The sequence below is a fragment of the Benincasa hispida genome, chromosome 11 (assembly GCF_009727055.1).
Source record: "Benincasa hispida cultivar B227 chromosome 11, ASM972705v1, whole genome shotgun sequence".
Classification (NCBI taxonomy): Eukaryota; Viridiplantae; Streptophyta; class Magnoliopsida; order Cucurbitales; family Cucurbitaceae; genus Benincasa; species Benincasa hispida.
Window position 1 is genome coordinate 70581586 of NC_052359.1, and position 26441 is coordinate 70608026.

A 26441-nucleotide genomic window follows, 5' to 3' on the forward strand; every position below is an offset into this window, starting at 1 on the left:
AAAAAACATTAGGACTTGTAGCTTTTTTCTATGGGCATAAAAAACAGTGGGACTTAAATCATAATAGTTAAAAATATATATATGTAAAAATATTCATTTTTTTTACATAAAAAATTTATACAACTGGAAAATAAATGTAAGCTGCATTAACCTTCAGTTCAAAAGTTAATGAAACCTAACGGCAGATGTCGCAACGTCATCGTGACGCGGAGTCGCCGACGTTCTTCCCTAAGAGTCTCTTTCAAGGTGAAAGATTTTGAGTCGCCACCAATCATTTTAAGGTGTGATTGGTCACCCATTAAAAAATTTGAAAATGAAAACTGTCTACTTCTCCAAAGATAGGTTCGGGTCATTGAGCGTAGAGAAGGTAATAGCACCCTACGATACCCGTTTAAAAACATTTATTACGGCTATCCATTTTTTAAAAAAAAAAATGGTTCTTATTTGTAAAAACAAAAGTTTATTTTATTAAAAATGCTAATGAAATTAAACAAAATATAACTAATGAATAGTTCTCAAGTAAAGGTGTTCCCTTATTATCAACTTAAGTACCTCAATCTAGACATAACTCATTGCGTATAGTTGATTTTATTTAAAATTCATGATCGAATTTTGTATTATTTTAATAATCAAAATTAGAAGATGAGCATTTGATTAACACATAAATATCAAAAGTTAATTTGAATAGTATCTCACTAAATCAAAACACGGTGTCTATATTTTGACTAGCATATCAAACTTCATTTTGCGCAACTTCTGCCTCACTGGTTTACAGTCATGCCTGAGTGGAAAATGATGCACTACGATATCCATATCTAGACTTGGCATGTCTTGATATGACCAAGCGAAGACATCACCATACTCATGAAGTAAATCTATCAACTTTTGACAACTTTCAAATGACATATTAGCACCAATTTTAACTTCTTTTTTCACCACCTGGGACCCTAAATTAACTGTCTCTATTGGTTATGTTGGGATTGATGCCTTAAATCCCGTAGGGTTCTATAGTTTGCAAATATTATTAGACAAACTCATTGTTTATTTAATAAAATTTATGACATTTTATTCAAATTCATTGTCTATTTAATAAAATATGTGATATTTTAGTTGCATTAACTACAAACCAATAAACCAACATCCAAGGTTATCTTGTAACTTAAACATGTATGTAGAGATATACGGATGAATCATGTTTAAATGATAACCTAAATGATTTGTAGTAGATGGATAAGGTTGGGTACCTTGTCCTTGTGACACTACGAGTACGACCTACTTTGTAGGTATTACAATTGTTTTAAAGTGCTATAAATGATCTGATCATGATCATTCATGTATAGATATGTGAGCGAGGATATTCTATACAAAGGAGTTTGTATGAGACCGGACCACGAAATGTTTAGTCTCATTATATAACGCTATTCATAATAGAGACTTACATTTCACCAGGATGACCATAGGTAACATGACCTGAATCCTGAGTGAGTTGTGAACTCCTGCCTATGAGAGTGGTCCTTTGATTTGTATGGGTGAGAGTGGCCAAATCACCGACTCAACAAGCCTACCATTTTGGGAATTCATCTAATTGGGGAATTGGGAACACAGCTACACAAGATGGAATTCACTCCTTCCTCGAGGCAAGGGTAAGTTGATAAATTGCTCCCTTAAGGGTTGATTTTGGGTCTTAAACAATGTGGCATCACACCCTCTTCTTGCCCGAGTGGGGTTTAGTCATAGTTGAACTATGGTCTATTATTCATTAGAGGGATCAGTGGTACTTAAGAAGTTAGATGTAACTATAGGGGCAAAATGGTAATTTGGCCTAGCTGTACTTACGAGCAATTTATGAATGGTCATCATATTGTTGATTGGTTATATCCAATGGACACAGAAATATATCTGTAGTGTGAAGAGTACAGCTGACAGTCTTTAGTGGAGTGCCCGACAGTTAACGGATGGTGAATAATGTAATTAAAGAGTTTAATTAATTATTCATATACCGTTGGAGCTTCAAGCTACAAGTCCATGAGGTCCCATTGGTAGCTCAATAGGATTAAATTGAGAATTAGTTTTTGGATTAATTTGAATTGTTCAAATTAATAGAGGGATTTAATTATATATGATATAATTAAGTTGTTTCAATTATATGTGATACAATTGTCATAATGAATTTTATTATAGCTTAATGGGAGGAAATAAATATTTGAATGAGATTCAAATATAGTTTCTATGAATTGGATTCATAGTTGTTAAATTTAATATAAATATGATTTATATTAAATGATATGATAGAGAAAAGAAACTATAGTTATATTGTATGTGATACAATATTAAAAGTATAGATTATATGTTATATTTGATATATATATAATATGATAAATTAGTTATCATATTTATATTTATATTATTATTATTTAAATAATAAGGAACCTTCTTTTTCGTGGGTGGAGGTTATTTTTGGCAAGTAGAAAAAGAAAAAGTTTCTTCCTCTTCTTGCTAAGTTCTTGGTTAATTGAAATTGAAGAAGAGAGAAAGAAAACCGAAGAGTTCTGTGGTTTTGAGTCTTTAAGAGAGCTCTCTAGCTTTCCTCCTCTACATTAAGTTTTCCCTCAAAAATCTAAAATAGTCAAAGCCCACCACTTCTAGGTTCTCACCCTAAGAATACCAAGGTAACATTCGTGGTAGTGTTCAATTTTGTTCGAGATTATTCTTGAAGAAGGTCTTCAAGGAGTTTGTGATCTATTCGAGGGAAAAACGTGAAGAAAGGTTTTCAAATGTGAGGTTTCTTGAAATCCTTTAATTCTTTCTAAAGCATGTTGTAATTTAGAATTAAATGCATATCTTGTTACTTGTTTACTGTAAAATTTTATATTCAATGAAAATGGAATTTTGTCGATCTGCTTCTGCTGAAGGTTCTCTCCCGTTAGAGTTCCTTCAATTGATATCAGAGACAGGTTGTAGGTTTTTTATTTCAAGTTTCATTCATTTTATTGAATCATTTTACAGTAATGGTGGGTTTTATAATATGCATTCTATTTCATGTGATGAATGGTTTTGGATGTAATTTGTTGATGGATGTTTCGGGATAAAACGCTCTGTTTAAGGCTTTCTTTAATTTACAAAATGTGGTTTGTAAAGGCCCCTGCATTTTTGGACACTGATCTAGCAATAGGGTCTATAATTTGTAAGTTTGAGTCGCTCATGCTACTCCCAAGAAGCTTCAAAGAAAAGTTGTAGAGTGTTGTTTCGATGGAGAAGACGAAGCAGAGATTCCAGATCGTGTAGTTATATCTACCCGATCGTTTAGCAAATAGCTAATGCTACAAGATCGTGTAGACTTTGCTACACAATCGTGTAGCATTTGCTACAAGATTGCACAGATGCTTGCTACACAATCGTGTAGTCTTTCCTATATGATTATTCGGTTGTTTGCTACACGATCAGCTGCAAGGTGGTTCATTGAAAGGCAGTTCAGTTTGAGCGATTCAAGGTCCGGTTCACCTATTTCGAACTGGTTGACTCAAGTTTTATGTAATAGATAGCCTTTTGTTTTTTTCTTTTAGAGGTCTTATTCCGGTCCATCCTCCATTAGTGTAAATATACATGTGATGTATGTTTTATATTATATGCCATAATGTATGTCATATAGTTTTAAAACCCACCATAGGTTATGCATTTATATTCATGCATTATTTTATATTACAAGTGTTATAATATATGAGTATGCATGATTTAAATTATACAAAGCATGCTCATACATCATATAGGTATAAATGTTATAATATATGAGTATGCATGATTTAAATTATACAAAGCATGCTCATACATCATATAGGTATAAATGTTATAATATATGTATGCATGCATTATAGCATATCCATGCATCATTTATATTATAATTGTCATAATATATGGTTGAATGGATGTATGGAATGTACGTTATAGCATGATTCATTACTTAGTTATATAAATGTTATATACTAGTAACGAATGAATATTGCATGAAGCATAACATTACCTTATATTAATTTATAAATGTTATAATTAACTAAAGTATGTCTAGCATGTAATGGTTGTTTTTAATTGTTTCATTTATTTATAATTGTTATAACTAAATGAATTTAGAATTAAAATCAATAATAAATAGTTGCATGCAAACCTTAGGATATAATCATTTTTTTAAATTGTATTAAAATATGATTGAGATAGATCTAAGATCACATTTCTAGTGAGATTAGAAATCTATGTTTAATCTTTTAATCGGTTTAATAGAATTCAATTGATTCTTAATAAAAGATTAAAAATATAATAAATGTATCTATAAGGGACCTTTTGACTAAGGCGGGTTCTGGCTAGGCTGGGGTACTTAAGTCGATGAAAACGTCGCATCCCTACCTGGGAACCTACCTGGAAAAATGAATTGGATAGATTTGTTACATGAATGCAAGTTTGATCAAAGTCTATTAAAGAGTTTAATGAGACTTCGATGAAAATTGTTTAATCATCAAAGACAATAGTTATTTTTTAGCTAATTAAACAAATAATTAGATAAAATCAGTAGCCAGATTTTTTCTAAGTTAATTAACCCTAGGTAGAGTACTCAGTGGGAGGAAAATGGGGTATATGATACTTCATTTTTTCCTCTACACGTTTCTCCCTGAAAGTTCACACCGTGAGATCTACTCTCGGCCTCGAGGCATCATGGGTGTCCTCCTACAGGTGGCATTTGGGTAGGTCAATAACAAGGTGAATGGAGAGAGTGATTATAGTAAGTGGGAGTGGGACATGTGACAGCACATCCATCGGTCTATTTATAACACTTATAACAAGATGATCGCATGCAATGAAGATCTTAGGTCATGTTAGCTAAGTACTTCTCAACCCATTCGAAAGTTTAGTTACTCACGTGTATTGTAAAGAGAGTGAACAGATGTAGAAATGCAAGTTCCATTCTATATATGAAATCGAAATACATAATGACAATGTGAAATAAAGATAAAAAGCCTGGTAGCAATTTCTTGCTTCCCAAGGCTTTTACATTGTTCTTCTCTACTTTGCTCAAAATATATTCTTCCTCTCGTAAGAGTCGGCCCTCTCTCTGTTTTCCATGCTCCCCGACACTCTCTCGAGCTGACCAGGACGATCTTCCGGCGTCTTTTCCCTTCTCTCGCTTCCACCTTCTAAGTATAAGGAAACTAAAAACAAAGGCTAACTATCTTCTATATGGTGAATTCTCTGAACTAAGCGAACTCCTTTAACGAAAGTGACCTTCGGCATTTATAAAGCTTCAGGGTGAAGAGCTTTTTCTCTCAAATGATTACACTGATGGGATGTCATTAATTCTCTGTCTGATGCGCCGAATAATTGTCACCGAAAATCTGACTGTACTTGATACAGTGTCATTAACGGCTTGTCAACTTAATTCAGAATCGACCGTCATCAGCTTTCTATCCCATGGTAATTTATTAAGCTTTCACCTTGATGCGCCGGCTCTATGCGGCCACCTTCTTGAGCAGATCTTCGCGAACACATATGATCGCATAGCCTTGCAGTCACAATCTCTTATGCGCTCAGACGCTAATTTCCTTGGATTGCAATTTCACCTTACGTCAACGCATTTTCCTGCATAAAATACATAAGTTAGTTGTTTTAATGCGATGAACGCATGCAATCGCAATGTTGTAAACTTAATGCTTTTAGACACAATATTATATATTTTTACCATCGCTATCCTTCATTGTTTTATAACTTTACGCTGTAATAACGTGCATTTCTGCTCGATATCACATCCGCAAATTTAAAACAATGTTTGTCCTCAAGCATAAACTAAAGACTTTTTCTAGAAAGTCAAACCGCCTTCTTCTTTCCTAGATTTCTCAAGGTTGCCTTATTCAAATCCTATGTACTAAAATCTCCTTAATTCTTATTTGAGTCTCTTCTTAAAATATTTCTAAAATTTAGGGACCGCAAGTTTAACCTTCAAAAAGAATTTACTTGTTTCCAAGGCATCGCATGATTTATTTCATATAAAAAAAAAAAAAAAAAACTTTTTTCCAACAGGGGTATTTTCAAATGATTTTTATCCTTGCGTATTTTAGACATATATTTTTTCTATGACCTTGCACTAATCCGAGTACCTAGCCTTCATTTTGGCTTGCCCCCACGTGTGTCATGCGAACATCCAACTACTAGCAAGGCGCTCTTTCTCAGTCTAAACTCATGCCCATTTGGCAACGGAGTTGCGATCATTTTATTTATGCATTGATCACGATTCCTACCTTTGTTTTGGCTTGCCCCCATGTGTGTCATGGGGACATCCAACTACGAGTAGGATCCAATCGCAACGTTATGATTTTTTTTTCGTAGAACCTAAAAATAGCAAGGTTGAAAATGAATACCACACCCCAAATTTAAAAGCAACAATGTTCTCATTGCTGAAAGATTGAAAGAAGTCATGCAATGCTCTTAGAAAGTTTCGTAAAAAGTCAGTTTGAAAGAAAGCTAGCAGACTACTAACTTCTAGAAATATTTCATGAATTGACTATCCTAAAATTAAGTTGACTCTAGTATATACGAAAAAATAGAGGCATGTGTTTCATCATTGAAATCATAATTGACAAAGAGAAATAATGCGGTGACTTACTAAATTAATCAATGTGTAATGATTGCGCCGACTAAAGAGGATGCGATGATAAAATTATCAAAGTTAAAATGTGATGCGATAGAGCAAAATTTGGAATAAACAAAGTCAAGGAAAGATACAACCCCCAAATTTGCTTTGTCGCCCGCATTATTTGTGAACGCATCCTTCTTTGCGGCGAACTGCTCTCTTCGATTGCGGTGGTGGACTAAGCTAGTTGCGTCTTTCGTGTAGCTCCTCCACGATCGTTCACTACGATCATTGCAAAGAAAACATCGAAAGGGTCAAATAAAAAAACAAAGTTAACAAAAAATTTCTTCTCTCTCTCTCTCTTTTTTATAGAGGCAAAAAGACAAATATACGATAACAGATAAAAGAAGAGTACAAAAGTTCATGAATCATTGATAGGAAAAAAGGATATTCCAAAAGAATTGCGTCCCTGATGAGTTTGAGTCACATAGTAACGCAGGGACTACTTATTTCAATCTAGGCTTTTTACGTCCAAGGCGGCTTTCTCTTCTTTTCCCCGTCTTCTAAGATCTCGATTGCCTCAATCCGAAGCTTTTCCCCATTGACGTTCATTACGATCTCCCCCTTTTGCACATCAATTTGAGCACGATCGGTCGAGAGGAATGGTCATCCCAATATGATGGGCACATCATCGTCCGCTTTATAATCCAAAATGATGAAGTCTGCCGGTAAGATGAATTTGTCAATTGAGATTGTGGCATCTTTGAACATTTTTTGTGGGACCATAGTATGTACCCCTTGCGTTACTACCACTGCAGTGATCTTTTCTTCATCATTCTGTTTCTTTTTCAATCTTTGTTGGAATGGTGGTAGCTGTACTTCTTCTATCTCGTGTTTTAGAGGCTTGTAGGTGGGCGCAACTTCTGGGTTCGTCTTCTCGGGCTCTTCTACATCATATGTCAACGGGTTCTTGGTCTTCACCTCATTTAAATTGGTCATGATGGGTCCTTCCTCTACTTTCGCTGTCGTTTTTTCGCTTAGCAAGGAGACTGCTAAGCATTGTTCTTTTCCTGTACCCCCGAAGTTGCAAGGGAGCTCAGTTGAGCTTGGCAACGCTTCTTGCGGTCTATTTTTGAGTTCTCCCGCAATCTGTCCTATCTGAATTTCAAGATTTCGGATGGACGTCGCTTGATTCTGAAGCACTGATTCATTCTTCTCAATATACTGCTTCAAAAAGTTCTCTAAAGATGAAGATTACGGTGCCTGCGAACTGCTGGCTTGATTTTGCGGTTGATCGTTTGTTCGCGGAAAAAATCCTTGTGGCCCTTCCTTTTGCGCCATAGGTTGATAGCTTTGTTGTTGATTTTTCCACGCCAAATTGGGGTGGTTTCTCCACCCGGGGTTATACGTATTGGAGAAAGGCTTATTTTTTATGAAGCATATTGGCTGTGAATTCCTTGGGCATTCTTCAATCGGATGTGCTTCTCCACAAGTGACACAACTCGTGGTCGTTTGAGCGATTGCGTTGACTTTCCCTTTATGCGTTCCCGTACTATTGATTGTGATGCCTTGTATTAGATTCATCATCGCATTCATTTGGGTTTGTAGGGATGCAATGGCCTCATTATTTGCGTCATTATCTTTAATTTTTATTCTTTGATCGCTTTCTCTCCAATCCTCGTGATTTTTTAAAATGCGATCAAGTATATTTTTCACCTCGTCATATGTTTTGTCGAGCAGACCAGCAACTACTGCCGCATTGGCAGCCATCTGCGATGCAGGGTTCAATCCATGGTAGAAAATTTCCATCTGTAAGTAATTTGGTAAGCCGTTATGCGGGCAATCTCTTACCAGCCTCTTAAACCTCGCCCAGGCATCACTGAGCGATTCGTCCATATCCTGTTCAAAATTGGTAATCCGCTTCCTCCTTCTGGCATTCTCCGTTGAGGGGAAGTACTTCTTCATGAACTTCTCAACTACTTGTTCCCATGATATAATCTCCCCTGGTTTGAGAGAATAAGCCCATTTTCATGCCTAGTCATACAACAAACATGGAAACAATGTTAATCGAACCTCCTCAGCGGAGATGTTTGGGAACACGAACGTATTGCAGATCTCAATGAAACTCCAGAGGTGGGCGTGCGGATCCTCGCCAAGCCTACCGCAAAACTGTCCGGCAATTTGGATCATCTGCAGCATCACCGATTTCATTTCGAATCTCGATCCGTCAAGAGCTGGCCTCATGATTTCTGGTGAGAAATCATAAAGGTTGGGCGAATCATAGTCCCAGATGGGCCTATTGCGGTCGTTTGCCAATAGGATGGGATTCGCCATGATATTATTTGCATTTGGTGCTTCATTCTCTGGTTATTCTGCCATGTTTGGATCTTTCTCTTGTTTTTGTTGTTGTTGCGGCTGTTTCTTCTTCTTCTTCGGAAGGTTCTCTCAATCTCTAAGTGGTAATCGGGCTCAGGATTTTGTCCTTCGCTCATACGACGCCCGCTTCTTCCCTTACCTAAGAAGAAGCAGTGCACAGAGACGGATAGTCTGCAAAAAAAATCAAAAAGTTACCGTTAGCACAATGTATTGCCATAGTCCCCAACAACGACGCCAAAAACTTGATGCATGTTGTTAATGTGATGAAATAATGGTGTAGAATGCAATGGTGGAATATGCATTGTGCATGCAAGTTTTCTCAGCAAAAACCAAGTATAAATCCTACTGAGTTGCTTGGTAAGCCCAGGGTCGAACACAGGGACTAAGGAAACAGTATGCGATGATAGTTTTCGATTACTTTGCAGTAACAAATAAAACAATGCGTTAATTGGTGTGTTGTTTAAAGTATAAAGTCTATGCGGCGGATTGAGAAGGGATTTAGCTAACATTTCCTAAGGTTGCGTTCATGTTATGCAATCATGCTACATACATACAATAGCAAGTCATCTCTCAATGCAAATGCTACGGCCTCTAGTTTTAGAACGCATGCGATGTATACGATGATGTCTATAGGACTTACATCTAAGCCTCTATTCTTGTCTATGCGATGATGAATGGCACACACATACACAAGGCGACCGCATACTACCATAACCTATCTCTAGGGTGCATGCGATGCATGTTGTCAAACAAAGCTTATCTCTAAGTCTCTATCTCTTGCTTATGCAGATCTAATCTTGCTTTCTCAAGTCTAGATTCTAACCTAGCTCTCTCAAGTCTTAGGTTCTTTCTTTAGACTTGATGACGGGCAGAAATGCACGTCATCTTAGGCCTTTTATTTAGAATTATGAGGATTGTTAAGTGAAATATGCAGCGAATATGTTAGGAATTCATGAGAAAATAAGTTTGCATTATTTAGCATCAAGAATCTCGGTTAACCCACTATTTGCATTCAATTGTCTATCTTTGTAGCTAATGCAGGAAGCGGACGCATACGCGGAAGCTGGGCTATCACAAAGACGATCGCATGCGGAGAATTTCTCCATCGCAAGGGCGAAACACATACGTTCGACGTATGGATGTTACAGCCATCAACTGCATGCGTCCATCGCATAGAAGTTGCGATCGTCAAGCGAATGCAGTCATCGCTGAGAAGTTGCGGCCATCGAACGAATGCGGTCATCGCAAGGAGATTGTGGCTACATGACAATAACCATAATAGAGGGATGAACGCAAGGTTGGTGGAATGCAACATGAACGTATACCGAATCAAAAGATGATGTTGACATTTCACCTACCACGTCGTTAGCAGCAGAGATTCAGAAAAAGACCATCGCACCGCGAATGTCAGAATCAGAGCAGGTCCATTAATGTTATCGGTGATTCAGCTCTATAAATAGAAGTTGCTGAGCAGAATTTCATTTTATCCAAGTTTCTACCTTCAGGTGGATCCTTGTGATCCAGACCAAAGCGTTAGAAGAAAGCTTGAGAGCTCTTCATCTCCTTCATCCATTCCGAGTGACGACCGGAGCCTTCACCGGAGTTAGATCTCGAGAGAGTCAGCTCCACCGCCCTTCCATGGCACCATCGACAGCCTTGACACACATCTGCTGGAAGCAAGGCATTGCTTCCAGCTGGTCCTTTCATTTTCTTTTCTTTCCTTATATTGTATTAAATTTTGGCTTAAGGAATTAATACATTTTGTGATCAATGCATTTCTATATTTTCCTTCGATTCCATCTCCATCTTCCTTTACTTAGCATCCTTAACTTTCATTGCATCACTTAGTGAGACTGTAAGAGTATCGTATACTTAATCATGCGGCATAGGAATATGAAGCATGTAGCAAACCACCGGGAGGTGTGCGTTACGTGAGTATTGTGAGAACCTTATTTGCTTAGTGTGAAGCTGTAGCAACACTTGTCTATAAGCGGACACAATGCTTGTCTATGAGTAAAGTCAGCAACAACCAACTGCCCGGGAGGGTAAGTGGTTGGTCGCATTAAGCAATGTAAGCAAGTATTCACTAGAGATAGGAATAATCTTACGTCAACCAAGTTTATGTGGTTACCTTGTCTTATGAGCGCATCATTCATCATTTAGGCATACTTGGAAAAGTAGTCTAAAACCCAAATCTAAGACTCGAGAGAGCAGATTGGAACGCATAAGCAAGAATGGGGAACTTAGAGATAAGCTCCGTTTGCTTTTACACAACGTATGCACCCTACGGATAGGATATTGCATGCGTTCAGAAGTAGGATACGGTGGTATATGGCTATCACGCTTATGCGGCGAGAGCACATGAGCAGGTTATGGAGGTTTAGAAATAGGCTTCTCGGCACTATCGCATATACATTGCATGCATTCTAGAATTAGACAAAAGTGTGTGTAGCATGATCGCATAGTTTGAGGTGGCTGGGGTTGCCCTTGCAGTCAAGCTCAATGTTGCAGTGAAGACATCCTCACATTTTATCTATTTTTCCATGCATTTACTATGCGTCAACAGTTTTTGTGTCTCTACCTCTCAGTCATATTCCCACTACTTTGTCTGTTAGTTAGAAGTAGGAGTAGTTTATAGCTTACAACCCTCATCATTCTTTTATTTATCCGCCACAAAAACATCATCGCTTGTATTTAGCTACAAGTCCATGAGTTCGACCTCGGATCTCCTGAGAAACTTACATTCTCGTTATACTTGGTGAGAGCGCAAGAAAACTTGTGACAGAAACACATGGTCATCGCATACATTCGTAATCGCATATTGCATAGTCCAACGCATGAGTATAAACGCATAACCTAAGACATGCATCGCATATTGCGTTCTTCTAATTTTAGTCATCAAGACTTTCTCTCGAGTACCTCTAAAGGGGTGATGGACGCAACATTAGACAAGATGATCGCATGCAATGAAGATCCTAGGTCATGTTAGCTAAGTACTTCTCAACCCATTCAAAAGTTTAGTTACTCATGCGTATTGTAAAGAGAGTGAACAGATGTAGAAATGAAAGTTCCATTCTATATATGAAATCGAAATACAGAATGACAATGTGAAATAAAGATAAAGAGCCTGGTAGCAATTTCTTGCTTCCCAAGGCTTTTACATTGTTCTTCTCTACTCTGCTCAAAAGATATTCTTGTTCTCGCAAGAGTCGACCCTCTCTCTGTTTTCTACGCTCCCTGGCACTCTCTCGAGCTGACCAGGACGATCTTCCAGCGTCTTTTCCCTTCTCTCGCTTCCACCTTCTAAGTATAAGGAAACTAAGAACAAAGGCTAACTATCTTCTATATGGTGAATTCTCTGAACTGGGCGAACTCCTTTAACGAAGGAGACCTTCAGTATTTATAAAGCTTCAAGGTGAAGAGCTTTTTCTTTCAAATTATTGCACTAATGGGATGTCATTAATTCTCTGTCTGATGTGCCGAATAATTGTCACCGAAAAGCTGAGTGTACTTGCTACAGTGTCGTTAACGGCTTGTCAACTTAATTCAGAATCAACTGTCATCAGCTTTCTGTCTCATCGTGATTTATTAAGCTTTCACCTTGATGCGCCGGCTCTATGCGGCCACCTTCTTGAGCAGATCTTCGTGAACGCATATGATCGCATAGCCTTGCGGTCGCAATCTTTTATGCGCTCGGACGCTAATTTCCTTGGATCGCAATTTCATCTTGCGTCAATGTATTTTCCTGCATAAAATACATAAGTTAGTTGTTTTAATTCGATGGACGCATGCGATCGCAATGTTGTAAACTTAATGCTTTTGGACGCAATATTATATATTTTTACCATTGCAATCCTTCATTGTTTTATAACTTTGCGCTGTAATAACGTGCATTTATGCCCGTCATCAGTAGTAGATAGGTTGTTCCCTTAAGTGCTAACTCCGAAATTAGAACAAGGGGCCCCACCCTCTCTCTAGGCTAAAAGGGACTCGATTTGTTGGTTGGACCACAAATCAATTGTTCTTTAGAGGTTTAGTGGGATTGAAGGAACAAGAAGTGTTCTCGGGGGTAAAACGGTATTTTGACCCAGCCAAGACCACGAACAACCTGTGAAAGATTGACTTATTGGTTATGGTTATATCAGATGGACAGAAATATATCTACAGTGAAGGTAGTGCAGCTACGGAACTTTAGTGGAATGACCCGTTAGTTAACAAATGTTGATACATCCATCGCAAATATATAAGCCCATAAAGTTTGACTTCTCTAACAATGTGTACTGTGAGAAGCACCATTATTGTGCAGAATGAGGGAGGAAAATACTTCTCTAATAAACATAATGTAATCACAATGTCTTTTTGCAGTTTCTCTAATTGTATAACATCTAGGGTTTTGTTACATATAGAATTGAAAAAAATACACAGACGATTTATCGCATATCGAACATGTTTGGTAGCACAAATCTGATTACAATGGGAGCAATTGTTGTAAGAGCACATGACAATCATGAGATTTTTAGACCATTAAGTTTTAAATCTTCCACTGACACAAGATTTCTAACATTGGAGGAGTAACCCTCAGGAACCGTCATTTCTGATATCGCCTTCAAAATACAACGTTTTTCTTCTCTAGTATGAGTAAAACAAGCAAGGGGAAGGAAATTTTTTTATCCCCATTGATAGGTGTAAGCTCTGTCGAATTTTTAAATCAGCTAAATCACGTCTAGCATTCAATCCGTCTTTTGTTTTTCCTGGAATATCAAGAAGTGTACCTATGATATTCATGCAAACATTTTTCTCAATGTGCATCACATCTAAGCAATGTCTAACATGGAGATGTTTCCAATAAGGGGGTTGGAAAAAAGCATACATCCTATTCCAACAACCTTTGATACTTCTTTTTGGGATATTTCTTTTGTTTTTTGTTTTTTTTTTTTTTTTCCTCTTTGAAAATCAAGATCTTTAGTTTTTTCAAATACAACCTCCCAGACAAATGTTCTGGAATACTTACAAGTTCTCTCTGACCATCAAATGATTTCTTTTGACATTCAAATGGATGATTTTGTGCTAGAAATTTTCGATGGCCAAGGTATGCCATTTTTTTCCCATGTTTAAGTCTTAATGAAGCTGTGTTATCTCCGCAAATTGGACATGCCTTATAACCTTTGACACTACATCCACTAAGGTTTCCATATGCTGGAAAATCATTGATCATCCATAATAGAACTGTTCTTAAGTTGATTAGTTCCTCTTGATAAGCATCATAACATTGCACAACAATTTCCCACAGAAGTTTTAGATCATCAATCAATGGCTCTAAGTATATCCCAATGTCATCCCCTGGTTGTTTTGGACCTGAAATCAATATTGATAACATCATAAACTTTCTTTTCATACACAACTATGGAGGAAGATTATAAATGACCATCAAAACTAGCCAACAACTATACTTAGAACTCATATCACTATGTGGATTTATTCCATTTGCTGACAATGCTAAACAAAGATTCCTAGGTTCAGAACTAAAGTCTGGCCACATGGTGTCAACTAACTTTCGAGCTAGGGAGTCCGTAGGGCGGCATAATTTATCATCCATTTCTCTCTCATTAGCATGCCAAGTCAGGTTTTTAGCACATTCAACACTTCTAAACATCTGTTGAAAACGTGGTATAGGAGGAAAATACTACATTATTTTGGTAGGGATTTTCTTCTTCTTATTTGTATCTTTACCATATTTCCACCTTGACTCACCGCATTCAGGACACATAATTGCATTGGCATATTCCTTTCGATATGAGCTCATTAGAGCATGCATGAATCTTTTCATGTTCCATTCCTAGTGCACCTAATGTTTTCTTTGCTTCATACATTGATGTAGGGAGGTCATTAGTAGAAGGTAAGATGTCTTTTAATGCTTTTAGTAGTTCTAAGAAACTAATGTCACTTCATCCATGTCTAACTTTTAAGTTATAAAACTTCACTAATGTAGACAACTTGGTGAACTTTTTGCATCCTTCATACAATGGCTTCTCAGCATCATTAAGCAACTTTTCGAATCCATTGGGATCTTTTGAATATTGCTCATGAGTAATTTCATCCATTTCTTTTATATTTCCTACATCATTTTCTTCATACCTACACTCAGGGGATTTTCCATGCAAGGATAAACTAGGAAGTTCCTCACCATACCAATACCAAATCTTATAACTTTCATCGATCCGATTAAAATATAAATGATCTCTAGTATCATTGTTATTATGTCTTTGACAATTTCCACATTTCAAACAAAGACAACGTATAGTAATATTATTTGTATTGGAAAATCCAAATTTGATGAAGTTTTCCACACCCAACTCAAACTCTTTAGATGATCTACTATTTGTCATCCATGATTTATCTATACTTATAATAAGCTAATCTTGGAACTACAAAAAAATATTACAATAATTCAAATTAGATAACTCATACAACTTATAAAAATTGTATGGAATTGATATTTATAGAGAACTTAAGAACTTGAACTCTCAAAAACTTCAAATGTGTGCTAATGTTGTAATGAATAGATGGTTTACTAAATTCAAAATCTTAAAAATTAAATGGTGTAAAGAGAAACTACAACCACTTTTGTATTATAATAAAGTAGAGACCGATGATTTCAAATGGAATCAAATGCTTTCAAATTTCGAATGATGTGTTAATTTATGGTTGAATGACACTTTTCTTTATACATTGTTTTCAATATAAGGGCCAAACATGTGAGAAGACAATAAGATACTTCTTGGATACGTGTGTTTGAATTCTTCTGTTCTTGTTGTATGCATTTAAAAAAATATGGGCATATTTCATCAATAAAGTTCAAGGATCATACTTTAAATAATTTAAAATTTTGTGGTAAAATAAATATAATTATAATGTTCAAAACTTATGACTAACTTTTTAATTTAATTTGAAAAAGAAAAAAAGTTGGTGGTTGACATCACCTCGAAAGCTCACCAAAATCTGAGTCACCATGGACGGACGGTACCACAGACGAACGACCACGAACGAACGGCACCGCGGACGGACAACCATGAACAGACAGCACCACGGACGGACGATCATTGGGGAAAAACGGTAATTTGGCTCAGTTGTACTTACGAGCAATTTGTGAAGGGTGATCGTACTATTGATTGGTTATATCCAATGGACACAGAAATATATTTATAGTGCAAAGAATGCAGTTGTCTGTCTTTAGTGAAGTGCTCAACAGTTAACGGATGGTGGATAATGTAATTAAAGAGTTTAATTAATTATTCACGTATCGTTGGAGCTTCAAACTACAGGTCCATAAGGTCCCTTGGTAGTATTTAGTTGAGAATCGATTTTTTGGTTAATTTGAATTGTTCAAATTAATTAGAGGGATATAATTAAATTGATTCAATTATATATGTTATAATTGACATAATGTATTTGATACATTATAGTTTAATTAGATGAATAAATATTTGAATGTGATTCAAATATATTTTCTATAAATAAGATTCATAGTTGTTAAATTTAATATAAATATGATTTATATTGACTGCCATAAAATAGAGAAAAGAACTATAATTTATATTGTATATGATGCAATATTAAAACTATGGGTTATAAATATAATATGATAAATTAGTTATCATACTTATTTATATTATTAATTATTTGGATAATTAATCATTTTTCTCTCTAACCACCTTAGTGGGAGATTAGTTAGTTTTTTATGGCAAATGGAATAAATAAAATATGATTTTAATTTTTCATAACAGAGTTACACGTTTTGGGAGTGAATCTTCACGATTTCCACATAGCCTATACGATAGCTATACGATAGTGTGTTCTTCTTCAATCATCGAGGATACTAAGTGGTAGTGTCTTCACGTTTAGGTTCGAGTTTAGTTGCTGTTTGAAGGGTTTGTGACTGTTCGAAGAGTTCGTGAAAGTTCGAGGGATTTACGTGAAAAAGTGTTCTTCAAAGATATAATGAACTCTTTTTCTAGTTTAAAAGCATGTCGTAATTTTTATTCAGATGCATAATCTATATGTTTGTTGTAAATGTTTGTTTTCAATCTAAATGGAATTTGGACGATCTACTTCCGCTCATTGATCTCTTGGAATTGAGTTCCTTCAACATCAACAGTGATGGAGTCATTACGGGCCAAATGGTTTTGCCAATATTCATCTGCTACTTCATTATCAGATCGTCCATCTCCATCGTTGGCTTCTACATAAACATTTCTTTCTAACTAACAAAATGATGGTTAGAAACTCAAAGTTGGCAGATATAATTTTGATTATTGATGTCGGTAATGAACGAGTTACCCTAAACTACAAATTTAGTTAGTTGGTTATACTCGTAACTCTTGCTAGCAGTATCTAATCTGCTTTTAGCATGCTTAGGATGCAGAATTGACAATTGAATAAAATTGTTAAAAAGAAGGGATTGACTGAGATAAAATGGGTCCATGAAATCATAGAAAGCATACGTTCATGCCCAATATGTTGTCGTGATTTATTTCTCTGCCATAGTCACCGAGAAAGAAGTCAACAAGTTTTGAAGTGTGCACTAAGCACTGCAGAGCACCATTCATGAAATAGGTGTTCCCAAGATTTTGCAGGTCCGTCAATCCTAAAAAACCAGCTTCACGAGAGCTTCCAGAAAAAACTGAAGAATTTACACAGAAGCAGCTTGCACTCCCAGTTCCAGAAACATCATTCATCATAACTGAAGTAGCAGATGAATTTCCTCTGTCGTCGACGTTTTGGTCGCCGGAGAATTTTAAGGGATTCATCTTGAAAGTACTTAAATGATGTAAGTAATAACTTACCAAATATCCCCCGTCATAGGTATTTCTTCTTCTTCTTCTTCTCCTCGTCTGCACACACATAAAACGCTGAGACCGAAATTAGAAAGAGCACGAGAGAGAGTTTATCGGAGAAAATTTTATGGAAGTATGAAAAATTGGAAATTCAGTGTTTCACAGAGAAGAGGCTTCTAAAAATCTCCATGGATCGGAAGAAGATGACGTCACTGCTGGCATTTGCGGAGGCGCGGTGTTTTCCAACTAGCGGGACGTAGGTTTTGGTGTGGTTTAGGGGTTTGGAGGTGCCTCCATTAATTTTTCATCTCTTTAATATATGAAACTCTAAAAAAATAAATCACAAATTACTTGACATTTATAAAGCATTAAGTGAAAATGGAATGAAAAAATTCCAAAAACTTTTGCTAACCTTCACTTTTTTTTATTATTCTTGACGTTTTTCATCAAATTTACATGTTACTTGACATTTTTTTATAAACACGAGAAGTACTCGAAAGTTCAAAGTGTCTTATTTTAATAATAATGTATGGACTAGAATAAGAAGAAAGAGAATAAATGAAAGTACAATTTTAAGACTTAAACGTTTTGATAAAATTACACGTTTGTAATTAAGTGTGTTAATAGTTAAATATATTTTTTTATTTGACTATTTGTCGTTTTGGTATTTTTGGAGAGGAGATTTTGATTTTAGAATTTTATAATATTGATGTTTTTATTTTGGTTACTGATAAAAAGTAGTGTAAAAATTGAAAAAAAATATATGAAAAAAATGAAAGTACCTATATGAAGGGGAAAAAAAAGAGTTTATCTATATAATTGTTTTAAAATTTATTCTTTTCGAAACTCAAGAAAACTACAAATTGATCACCATCCAGCCTTAGGAATATTTTTTAACATTTTTTTTTATTTTAGAGCTATTTTTGTAACAAGATATTAGTGGTTTCTATATATATTAAGTATATTTTTTAACTTTTTTAAGTTTAAATGTATTTTTGAAACTTTTGAAAATTTAGAATATTTTTTAAACAAAAGTTTCCATCTAAAATTAACGGTGAAGATATATTTGAACTCTTCCAAAATTTAAGTATTTTTAAAATTTTAAAAGTTAATAGGTATTTTTATATAATATAAAAAGTTAAAACGGCATTTTTTATTATTTAGCCTAATTTAAATACGGACGATTCCTAAAATTAGGAGGATCAAGATGCCTTGATCGGTTGGGAAACCAACTTCCACGTGCTGGGATAAGATATTAGCGGTTGATTGAAAACGACCTTTTCCATTAACTCCCAATCTCACCGTTGGATTATCTACGGGCGAAATCCTAATCGTAGAAGGATATATAATAAGATTTCCTATTTAAAATCTCTAGGGATTGTGTTCGGCAAGCTCTGGCGAGGTTTCCTTTCTTTCGGCAAACACCGACGCGAATTCAACGGGAGGCCATCATCGATTCATCTGTAAATCAAGCTTTGCTTTAGGCCTTAGGGTTTATACGATTCCGTTCTTTTGCTCCAGGTATTGCCGTTTCTGATTTTTCCTCCACAGCTTGTTGTTTCTTTTGTTGAGTAACTTCTTTGGTTCGGTTATGTATGTAAATCGTTATCAACTTGAGATGAAAAATGGATGAGTTTTGATCTTTATTTAAGAAGCGGTCCTTGTTGAAGTATTGATATCATTAACAGGACGCCATGAAAATTCATGACGTGACGGGACATCCATGCGCTCAAGTGATTTGTTGTTCCATTGTTGCTATATATTAATTGATTATCTCTGAAATTGTCCAAATCGCTCCCGATTCTGTTTAATGGCCGATGATCGTTGTTCTTTCTTGCTGATCTCTATTTGATACTTTCTTAATCTTCCAAATGATGATGAATTTTGATAACTTATGAACAAACATCTTCGATTCTTGATCACTCAAGAAGTTAATGGCAGGAGATGGAGTTTTTCGCTGTCGGCTTTGTTACAAGAGAAAGAAGAAGAAAGAGAAGGAAAACCGGCCGGAGAAGTTCTCGATCCTTCTGCTTCATTATTGACATGACGTTATCGATTTTATCTGGAAGAAGCCTCTCAATGAACGTAACTCATTGCCTTCCATGAATTTCATCTGCAATCTTGTTATATGATTGGAGATGTTTGGATTCGGGCTTCCAGCTCTATCCAGGTATGATTACTAGCCCCTCCCCCCTCCCCTCCGCAGTTTATGAGATTTCTTCAAATATTCTTATTTTAACATTTTACTCATTTATGAACTTATAGATTCAGAGGTGAAATTAGACCAAGAATCAACAAGACTAATTCGAAGAAAATATGTGTTTAGTTTAGCCTTGTTTTTATGTAATCCACACTCTTTTCAACCACTCTTTAAATTTGGGCTCCCCGGATTATCCAAGTTTTCATGTTATTTTACAGGATTGTTGTGAAGTGTGCGGGAATTTCTCGAACCCAACGTTTCAGATTTTGCATTCCTTACCATTGCTTTCATATGGAAGCGGATTAGACTCTGTTTACATATCTGGGTTATAGGAGGATGTGATTCTTTAGTGTCAGTGATAAATATATTTATTGAAGAGCATGATAATGCTAGGCCCTTGTGAAGACCTGAGAAGGTATATATAATTTTTTTATGCTTTGTTGTCATGTCGTGTCGACCTTTGCCATGACAGGTGCGCTTGCTTGGCAGGTCAAAACCTCAATAAAAGTATTGTTTTGTGTGTTTGGGGGAGGAGATGGTACGGTGTTGTTTTACCCGGCTCTCCTCCCCACTGCTCTCTCTCTCTCTCTCTCCCTGTCTCTCCCTTTTATTTCAGTTCTTTCTATATTTTTGCTCAGTATTTGCTTGGTTCACTATTAGAACGACATACAAATCAAGAGCAACAAAGAGTGGTATGTGCGTGCAGCAAAACCCAAAGATATCAACCTCAAGGTACAAATTTCGAATTATATCCATTTTCTAAAGTCGTTATGGTCTACTGCATAGACCCCAACTCGAACTGTCAATATCGCAAATTTTGAATCATATACTCAACATATTTAAACTCGTTGTATGTGGTCTATGATTCTTGGACCCAACTCCAGATTTCAGTATAGCCTGCACGACTGCGTTTCTTCGCTATCAAACATAACCATAGCATTGCCTGCATTGCCTGCCAAGTGCATATTTAGCTAATTTCATGCTCGATTCCTAGCCGGTGTATTGGAAAATATACTGCAACTTTCGTTACTGGAATGTGAATTTCTTATTGTTGTACAGAGTACATGCATTGTGATCGTATCTTATCTTTTTGTATTGAATTACATATTCATATTGTTGTACTAAGTGTTACTGTCAACCTTTATTCAGTTTTGAAATAAAATTCTTTACTGTTGCACAAAGTATATGCATTGTGATCGTTTCTTCTCTTTTAATGTTGAATTACAAATTCATATTGCTGTACGAAGTATTAGTATCAGCATTTATTAAGTTTTGAAATAAAATTCTCTACTGTTGCACAAGTTTATGCATTGTGATCATATCTTTGTGTTTTAATATTGAATTACAAATTCATAAAATTCTTTATTGTTGCAGAAAGTATTATGCAATGTGATCATATCTTTTATCTTTTAATGTTGAATTACAAATTCATATTGTTGTACAAAGTATATCCTTGATTGGTATTTGATCATACTTTGATCTATGTTTCATGATGCATAATGGTGGCAATGTATGTTTGCATTTCAAACCATGGCATGATGTTATTTTCAGTATATGTTTGGGAGTAATTTTGAAATGGTCGAAATCAATATTTGCATATTTAATGTAAATACAACTTTAATCCCTCATAATCAATTTAATTTAATATTTAATTTTACATTTTTAAACACATTTTTCATACTTTTAGAATAAATTTTAAACGATTGATGAATGATTTTGAAAATGACAAAAGTAATTTTAATTATTAAGAATTACTCCCAAACATGTCATCAAAGTTTATGCCCGCCCAAGTATGTTGGTCATTCGGACCACATTTTGTTAACAGAATAATGCTTCTTTCTTCTGCCAGCATGTTGAGTCAACTTAGAAAGATGATTCAAATGGCTCTTTGGTTTTGGATATTCTTTGATTTGCTGTATAAACTCCAGGCTCCAAACCAGTTTTGCTCTTAGAATTCTCAAGTAAGACAGCTTAGTCGCATTCTTGGATCTTTGAAGCTGAACAACCAGCAGTGCCCAACGTCGTCTTGCTTCAACCATTCACCATGGTCGGGTTCTTGTGGTCAGGAGAGAGATGACGTTGCAAAAGCGAGGATGAGATCGGTATTTGTTTTACTTGTGATGAAGTTTGGTATGAAATTAATTGTAATTAGCTTAATTTTTATTTTGGATAGGTAGTCTAGTTTTCTTAGGGTGGTTTAATTATCTCTAGTAGGCAAGAAATGTAACTAATTCCTATTTCCCCACAGCCCTGACCTATTTTATAAGATAGGGGCTCCCTTCTGTAAATACGTATTTTGGTAGTTGACAATAAAAATAATTCTCTCTTGGCCCAGCTCTGCCAGTTAGGTGGTGTTAGTATATTTGTGCATACATTTTCCTTTTCCATGTTTCTTTTTTCATGAATGTTCATGGAGGTTGGAATGGAAGTTGAAGCATTAAAGTTTTGGATTGATTCATTTGGTTGCGAAGTCCTGGAACATTTTTTACTAACAAGGGAGAATAATATATTTGGGTGCAGTCCCCTTGAATTATTTAGAAAAATTATCTTTTCTAGAAAAAGTTTGCTACGAACAAAGTCTCGTGTTTTCATTGTTAATGAATTGAATTGTTTATAGTAAATGCATTTTTAAATCTCTTAAATGTATTTTTTTTTTTGGTAAAATACCTTTTTGGTCCCTAAGTTTTGGGTGTAGTTTCTATTTGGTCCTTATGATTTCAAATGTTATATATTTTGTTTCTTAGTTTTGAGTTTTATTTCAATTTAGTTCTTAAGTTACAAAATGTTATAATTTTACCTTTCAGATTTTGGTTTCATTTCGATTTGGTTCTTAGGTTTCAAGATTTTATATTTTTAATTTTAATTTTTCAATTAAATACTCACTTCCAATCATTGATATCAATTTCAATTAATTAATTAAAAAAATTATGAAGTGAAATTTTAAATTTAGTTTTACAAATGATAAAAATAGTGAATAATCGAGTTCAAAAGTATAAATCTTGAAACATAGGAACTAAATTGAAGTAAAATTCAAATGTGAAAAGTAAAATTGTAAAATTTTGAAACTTAGAGACTATTAGGGGTGTTAAAAAACTCGATGACCCGAAAAAATCGATCAACTAAATAATTCAAATCAATCCGAACCAATCCAAACTTATCATTAACTTTAAAATGTATATTTTTATGTACTTATGATTATACATATATTTATTTTAGTTTCATTTAATTTTGGTATATTTTGAATAATTTATTCTCCAACAACTCCTAAAAAATATTTTTAGCACAATGGAAAGAAAATTCTTCATTATATAAATTCAAAATGAATTTTTAATTTTAATTCAATATATGAAGACAATTAAATCAAATTTTTATATACTAATATTTTACTTGTTTTTAGAATAAAAATTTAAATAAATGATCTGAGGAACCTAAACCAACTCAACTCAAATATTTCATGTTGGATTGGGTTGGGTTCATTTTTTAATAAGGGGTCATTTGGTTGAAGAAATTTATAATCTGAACAATTGGATTTTGTCTAAAAGGTTCTTAAACTCAACTCACGAACACCCTTGAAACTATATTAAAATCAAAATTAAGTTAAATATGTAACATTTTGAAACCTAGAACTAAATAGAAACTATACTCAAAATTTAGTGACAAAAAAGGTATTTTTACCTTATCTTTTACATTTAGAACAAATAAATCCAAGTCTACGAAACATTAACATCTTCAATGATGAAGACATTATTAACACTTGAGAAAATGCTTTAACAATTTTAATTGTAAAATTAATATATATAAAACTCTAAAAAGTAATAGTTTATTTATTATAGCTTTATTGTTAAAAGGAAGTAAGTCAACAAACGTTAAGATCAAGGCATTAATGACCATTGACAGAGGCTATAATAGTTGTAGAATTAATATTTATCACTTTAAAGCTATAATAATTGTAAAATTAAAATATATAATTTAAAAAGTTGTAATAATTGAGAAAATGAATATATTTTATTTAATTTGATGCTATGTCATAGGACTAGGAGCGGACAAGGACAAGTACAAAACAACATATCCACGTTCTCTTATGAACTTTAGTTCAAGAGTTTGACACGTGGCGTATAATTGACCGTTGGTTAATTCCACTTTTTCCTTTCAGAGCGTGCACCGGCGGTGGCGATAGCAACAAGAATATCCAGCACTTGTTCCACATTGTATGGCAAAAGAAACAGAGAAATAGCGGTGACGACCACTGACACTGACCTAAAAAGCTTAAAACTACTTTGAATTTGGGGCTCCATGACTCTCGTCGAATTGTTCGATTAACTCTGTAACAATCTGGCTTGAGGAAGAAGCGAGGAGGAGGAGGAATACGAGCTAGATTCCAATTCTACACAGTTGACTTGTGTAAGAATCTTGCTTGAGGTTATTTGTTATTTCGATCTTCTAGTGCAATGTTCTCTAATTCATCGGAAATATGAGATTCGTCACTGTTTGATTGTTGCATTGACTTTTGATGTTGAAAATCCGCTTGCTTTTCAGTTAAACCCTAAGTATTTGGTGGTAATTCCTCTCTGCTGCTTTGGAAGTCTTCCGTCGGCAAATTACCGACGTTTTTGCTAGTGAAGACTCCGGCTCCATCTTTTAGCAAGTTCGTATCAAGCTTTAAGGCTATTCTTTTTTAGATAGGAAGCAGAGAATTTATGTTAGTTAGGATGTAACAAGTTCGTGATTGCACAGATATAATGTTTGGTCGGTGGTCTACTTCTCATCACGAGGAAGAGAACAATCCAGAACAGATCACATCGAAGGTATGAATCTGATTGAGTTGATGATCAAAGAAAATTATGTATGTAGGTTTCTCTTAGTTCCCGGATCCATTACTTATAAACTTTGAACTTTCATGAGCCTGATTGGATCTAAACCATCTTAAGATTTTTAGGGATTATGTGTTTAATACTAGGTTTTAAGATGATTGAGAGTCATGGATAATAAGCTTTTACGCTTTTGCAGGTCAATGAGCTAAAGGCTAAGTTAGGATCCTTAGTTGGACGCAATGCAATATATTGCAGTGATGCGTGCTTGAAAAGATATCTAGCGGCCAGGAATTGGAATGTAGACAAAGCAAGGAAAATGCTGGAAGAGACATTTAAATGGAGATCTATGTATAAGCCTGAGGAAATCCGTTGGGTAAGCATGTAGTAGTTTCATAAAGCTTGATGTTCATGGAAGCTATAGGTGAAATCGTGAAGAGTTGAGAAGTAGTAGTGATGGACTTTTATGTTGGCTTTAAAACTAATTGTTTAGGTTGTCTTCATTTTAGCCTGAAATAGCATTTGAAAGTGAGACTGGAAAACTTTATCGAGCAAGTTTTCATGACCGAGAAGGAAGAACTGTTCTTATAATGAAGCCAGGAAAGCAGGTATTTTATTAGTGTAAATTTTGCATCCTAGTTCTTTGCAATTGCAGCAATAATTGGAGTTAACAGCGCAATACTTTTTCTTTCTTTTTTACAGAACACAACATCATTAGAGAATCAGATCCGGCATTTGGTGTATCTTATGGAGAATGCTCTTCTCAACCTTCCTGAAGGTCAGGAACAGATGTCATGGCTGATTGATTTTAATGGTTGGTCTCTTAGCACCAGTGTGCCAATCAAGTCTGCACGGGAGACCGTCAACATCTTGCAGAACCACTATCCCGAGAGACTAGCCCTAGCGTTTCTATATAATCCCCCAAGGATATTCGAAGCGTTCTGGAAGGTATGGTATATGCTTGCAATATCTCTTCCATCCATATGGTATAGCTACCAATAAAATAAGCAGATCATTCTTCTAGCAAATTCTGATCAATGAGCATTAAACCGACTTGTAATTTTGTCTATTACTTGTAGGTAGTCAAGTACCTTTTGGATCCCAAAACATTTCAGAAAGTGAGATTTATTTATCCTAAGAAGCAAGAGAGTGTGGAACTCATGAAGTCATATTTTGACGAGGAGAATCTTCCATCAGAATTTGGAGGAAAAGCCCAACTGGAATATGTCCATGAGGAGTACTCTAGAATAATGATTCAAGATGATATTAAATGTGCTGCCTTCTGGGAACATGGTGAAAAGCAACACCATATTGTCAATGGCTACTCCAGTGCAGTGGTGGCTCCAGAGTGAGTGTACTTCACGGTAACATATCAGTTACAGGGATTGCCATTTGTAGTTGCGGCCTAGCCCCTTAAAACGTGTTGTAAACCTGTAATTCACTAATCTTGCCTAATTAAACATGATGGAGAGAATTCTGTTCTTATTGGTAATTGTAGATTTGGTTAGAACACTTTGAATTATCCTGTAAAAGATTGACCGATTTGATCGACTGATAGAGATCCAACTATCCCAAAAATAGTCTTCCTTTCTATATTACATCCCAAAAACAGA

General features: G+C 35.2%; 1 protein-coding gene, 1 long non-coding RNA gene and 1 other non-coding gene across 8 annotated transcripts; all 3 read left to right on the forward strand.

Moving 5' to 3' along the window:
• The first annotated feature begins 8435 nt into the window (after positions 1–8435).
• LOC120092263 lies at positions 8436–8542 on the forward strand. Its single transcript, XR_005485973.1, has one exon. It is a non-coding gene; the product is annotated as a small nucleolar RNA R71 (small nucleolar RNA).
• Positions 8543–19183: 10641 nt separating this feature from the next.
• On the forward strand, positions 19184–22367 carry LOC120091271. 5 transcript variants are annotated; one of them, XR_005485682.1, is made up of 4 exons: positions 19184–19341; positions 19752–19990; positions 20239–20752; positions 21870–22367. It is a non-coding gene; the product is annotated as an uncharacterized LOC120091271 (long non-coding RNA). The 5 variants fall into 5 exon arrangements; XR_005485683.1 differs by having other exon boundaries at positions 21949–22367; XR_005485680.1 differs by lacking the exon at positions 21870–22367 and having other exon boundaries at positions 20239–21321.
• Positions 22368–24191: 1824 nt separating this feature from the next.
• On the forward strand, positions 24192–26397 carry LOC120092044 (CRAL-TRIO domain-containing protein C23B6.04c). 2 transcript variants are annotated; one of them, XM_039050236.1, is made up of 7 exons: positions 24192–24439; positions 24557–24665; positions 24755–24825; positions 25028–25204; positions 25338–25436; positions 25531–25776; positions 25908–26397. In XM_039050236.1, exons 3-7 carry the CDS (start codon positions 24760–24762, stop codon positions 26178–26180), a joined length of 861 nt encoding a protein of 286 aa, XP_038906164.1. In that variant the 5' UTR covers positions 24192–24439; positions 24557–24665; positions 24755–24759; the 3' UTR covers positions 26181–26397. The 2 variants fall into 2 exon arrangements, with proteins under 2 accessions (XP_038906164.1, XP_038906163.1); XM_039050235.1 differs by having other exon boundaries at positions 24192–24421.
• The last annotated feature ends 44 nt before the right edge of the window (positions 26398–26441 follow it).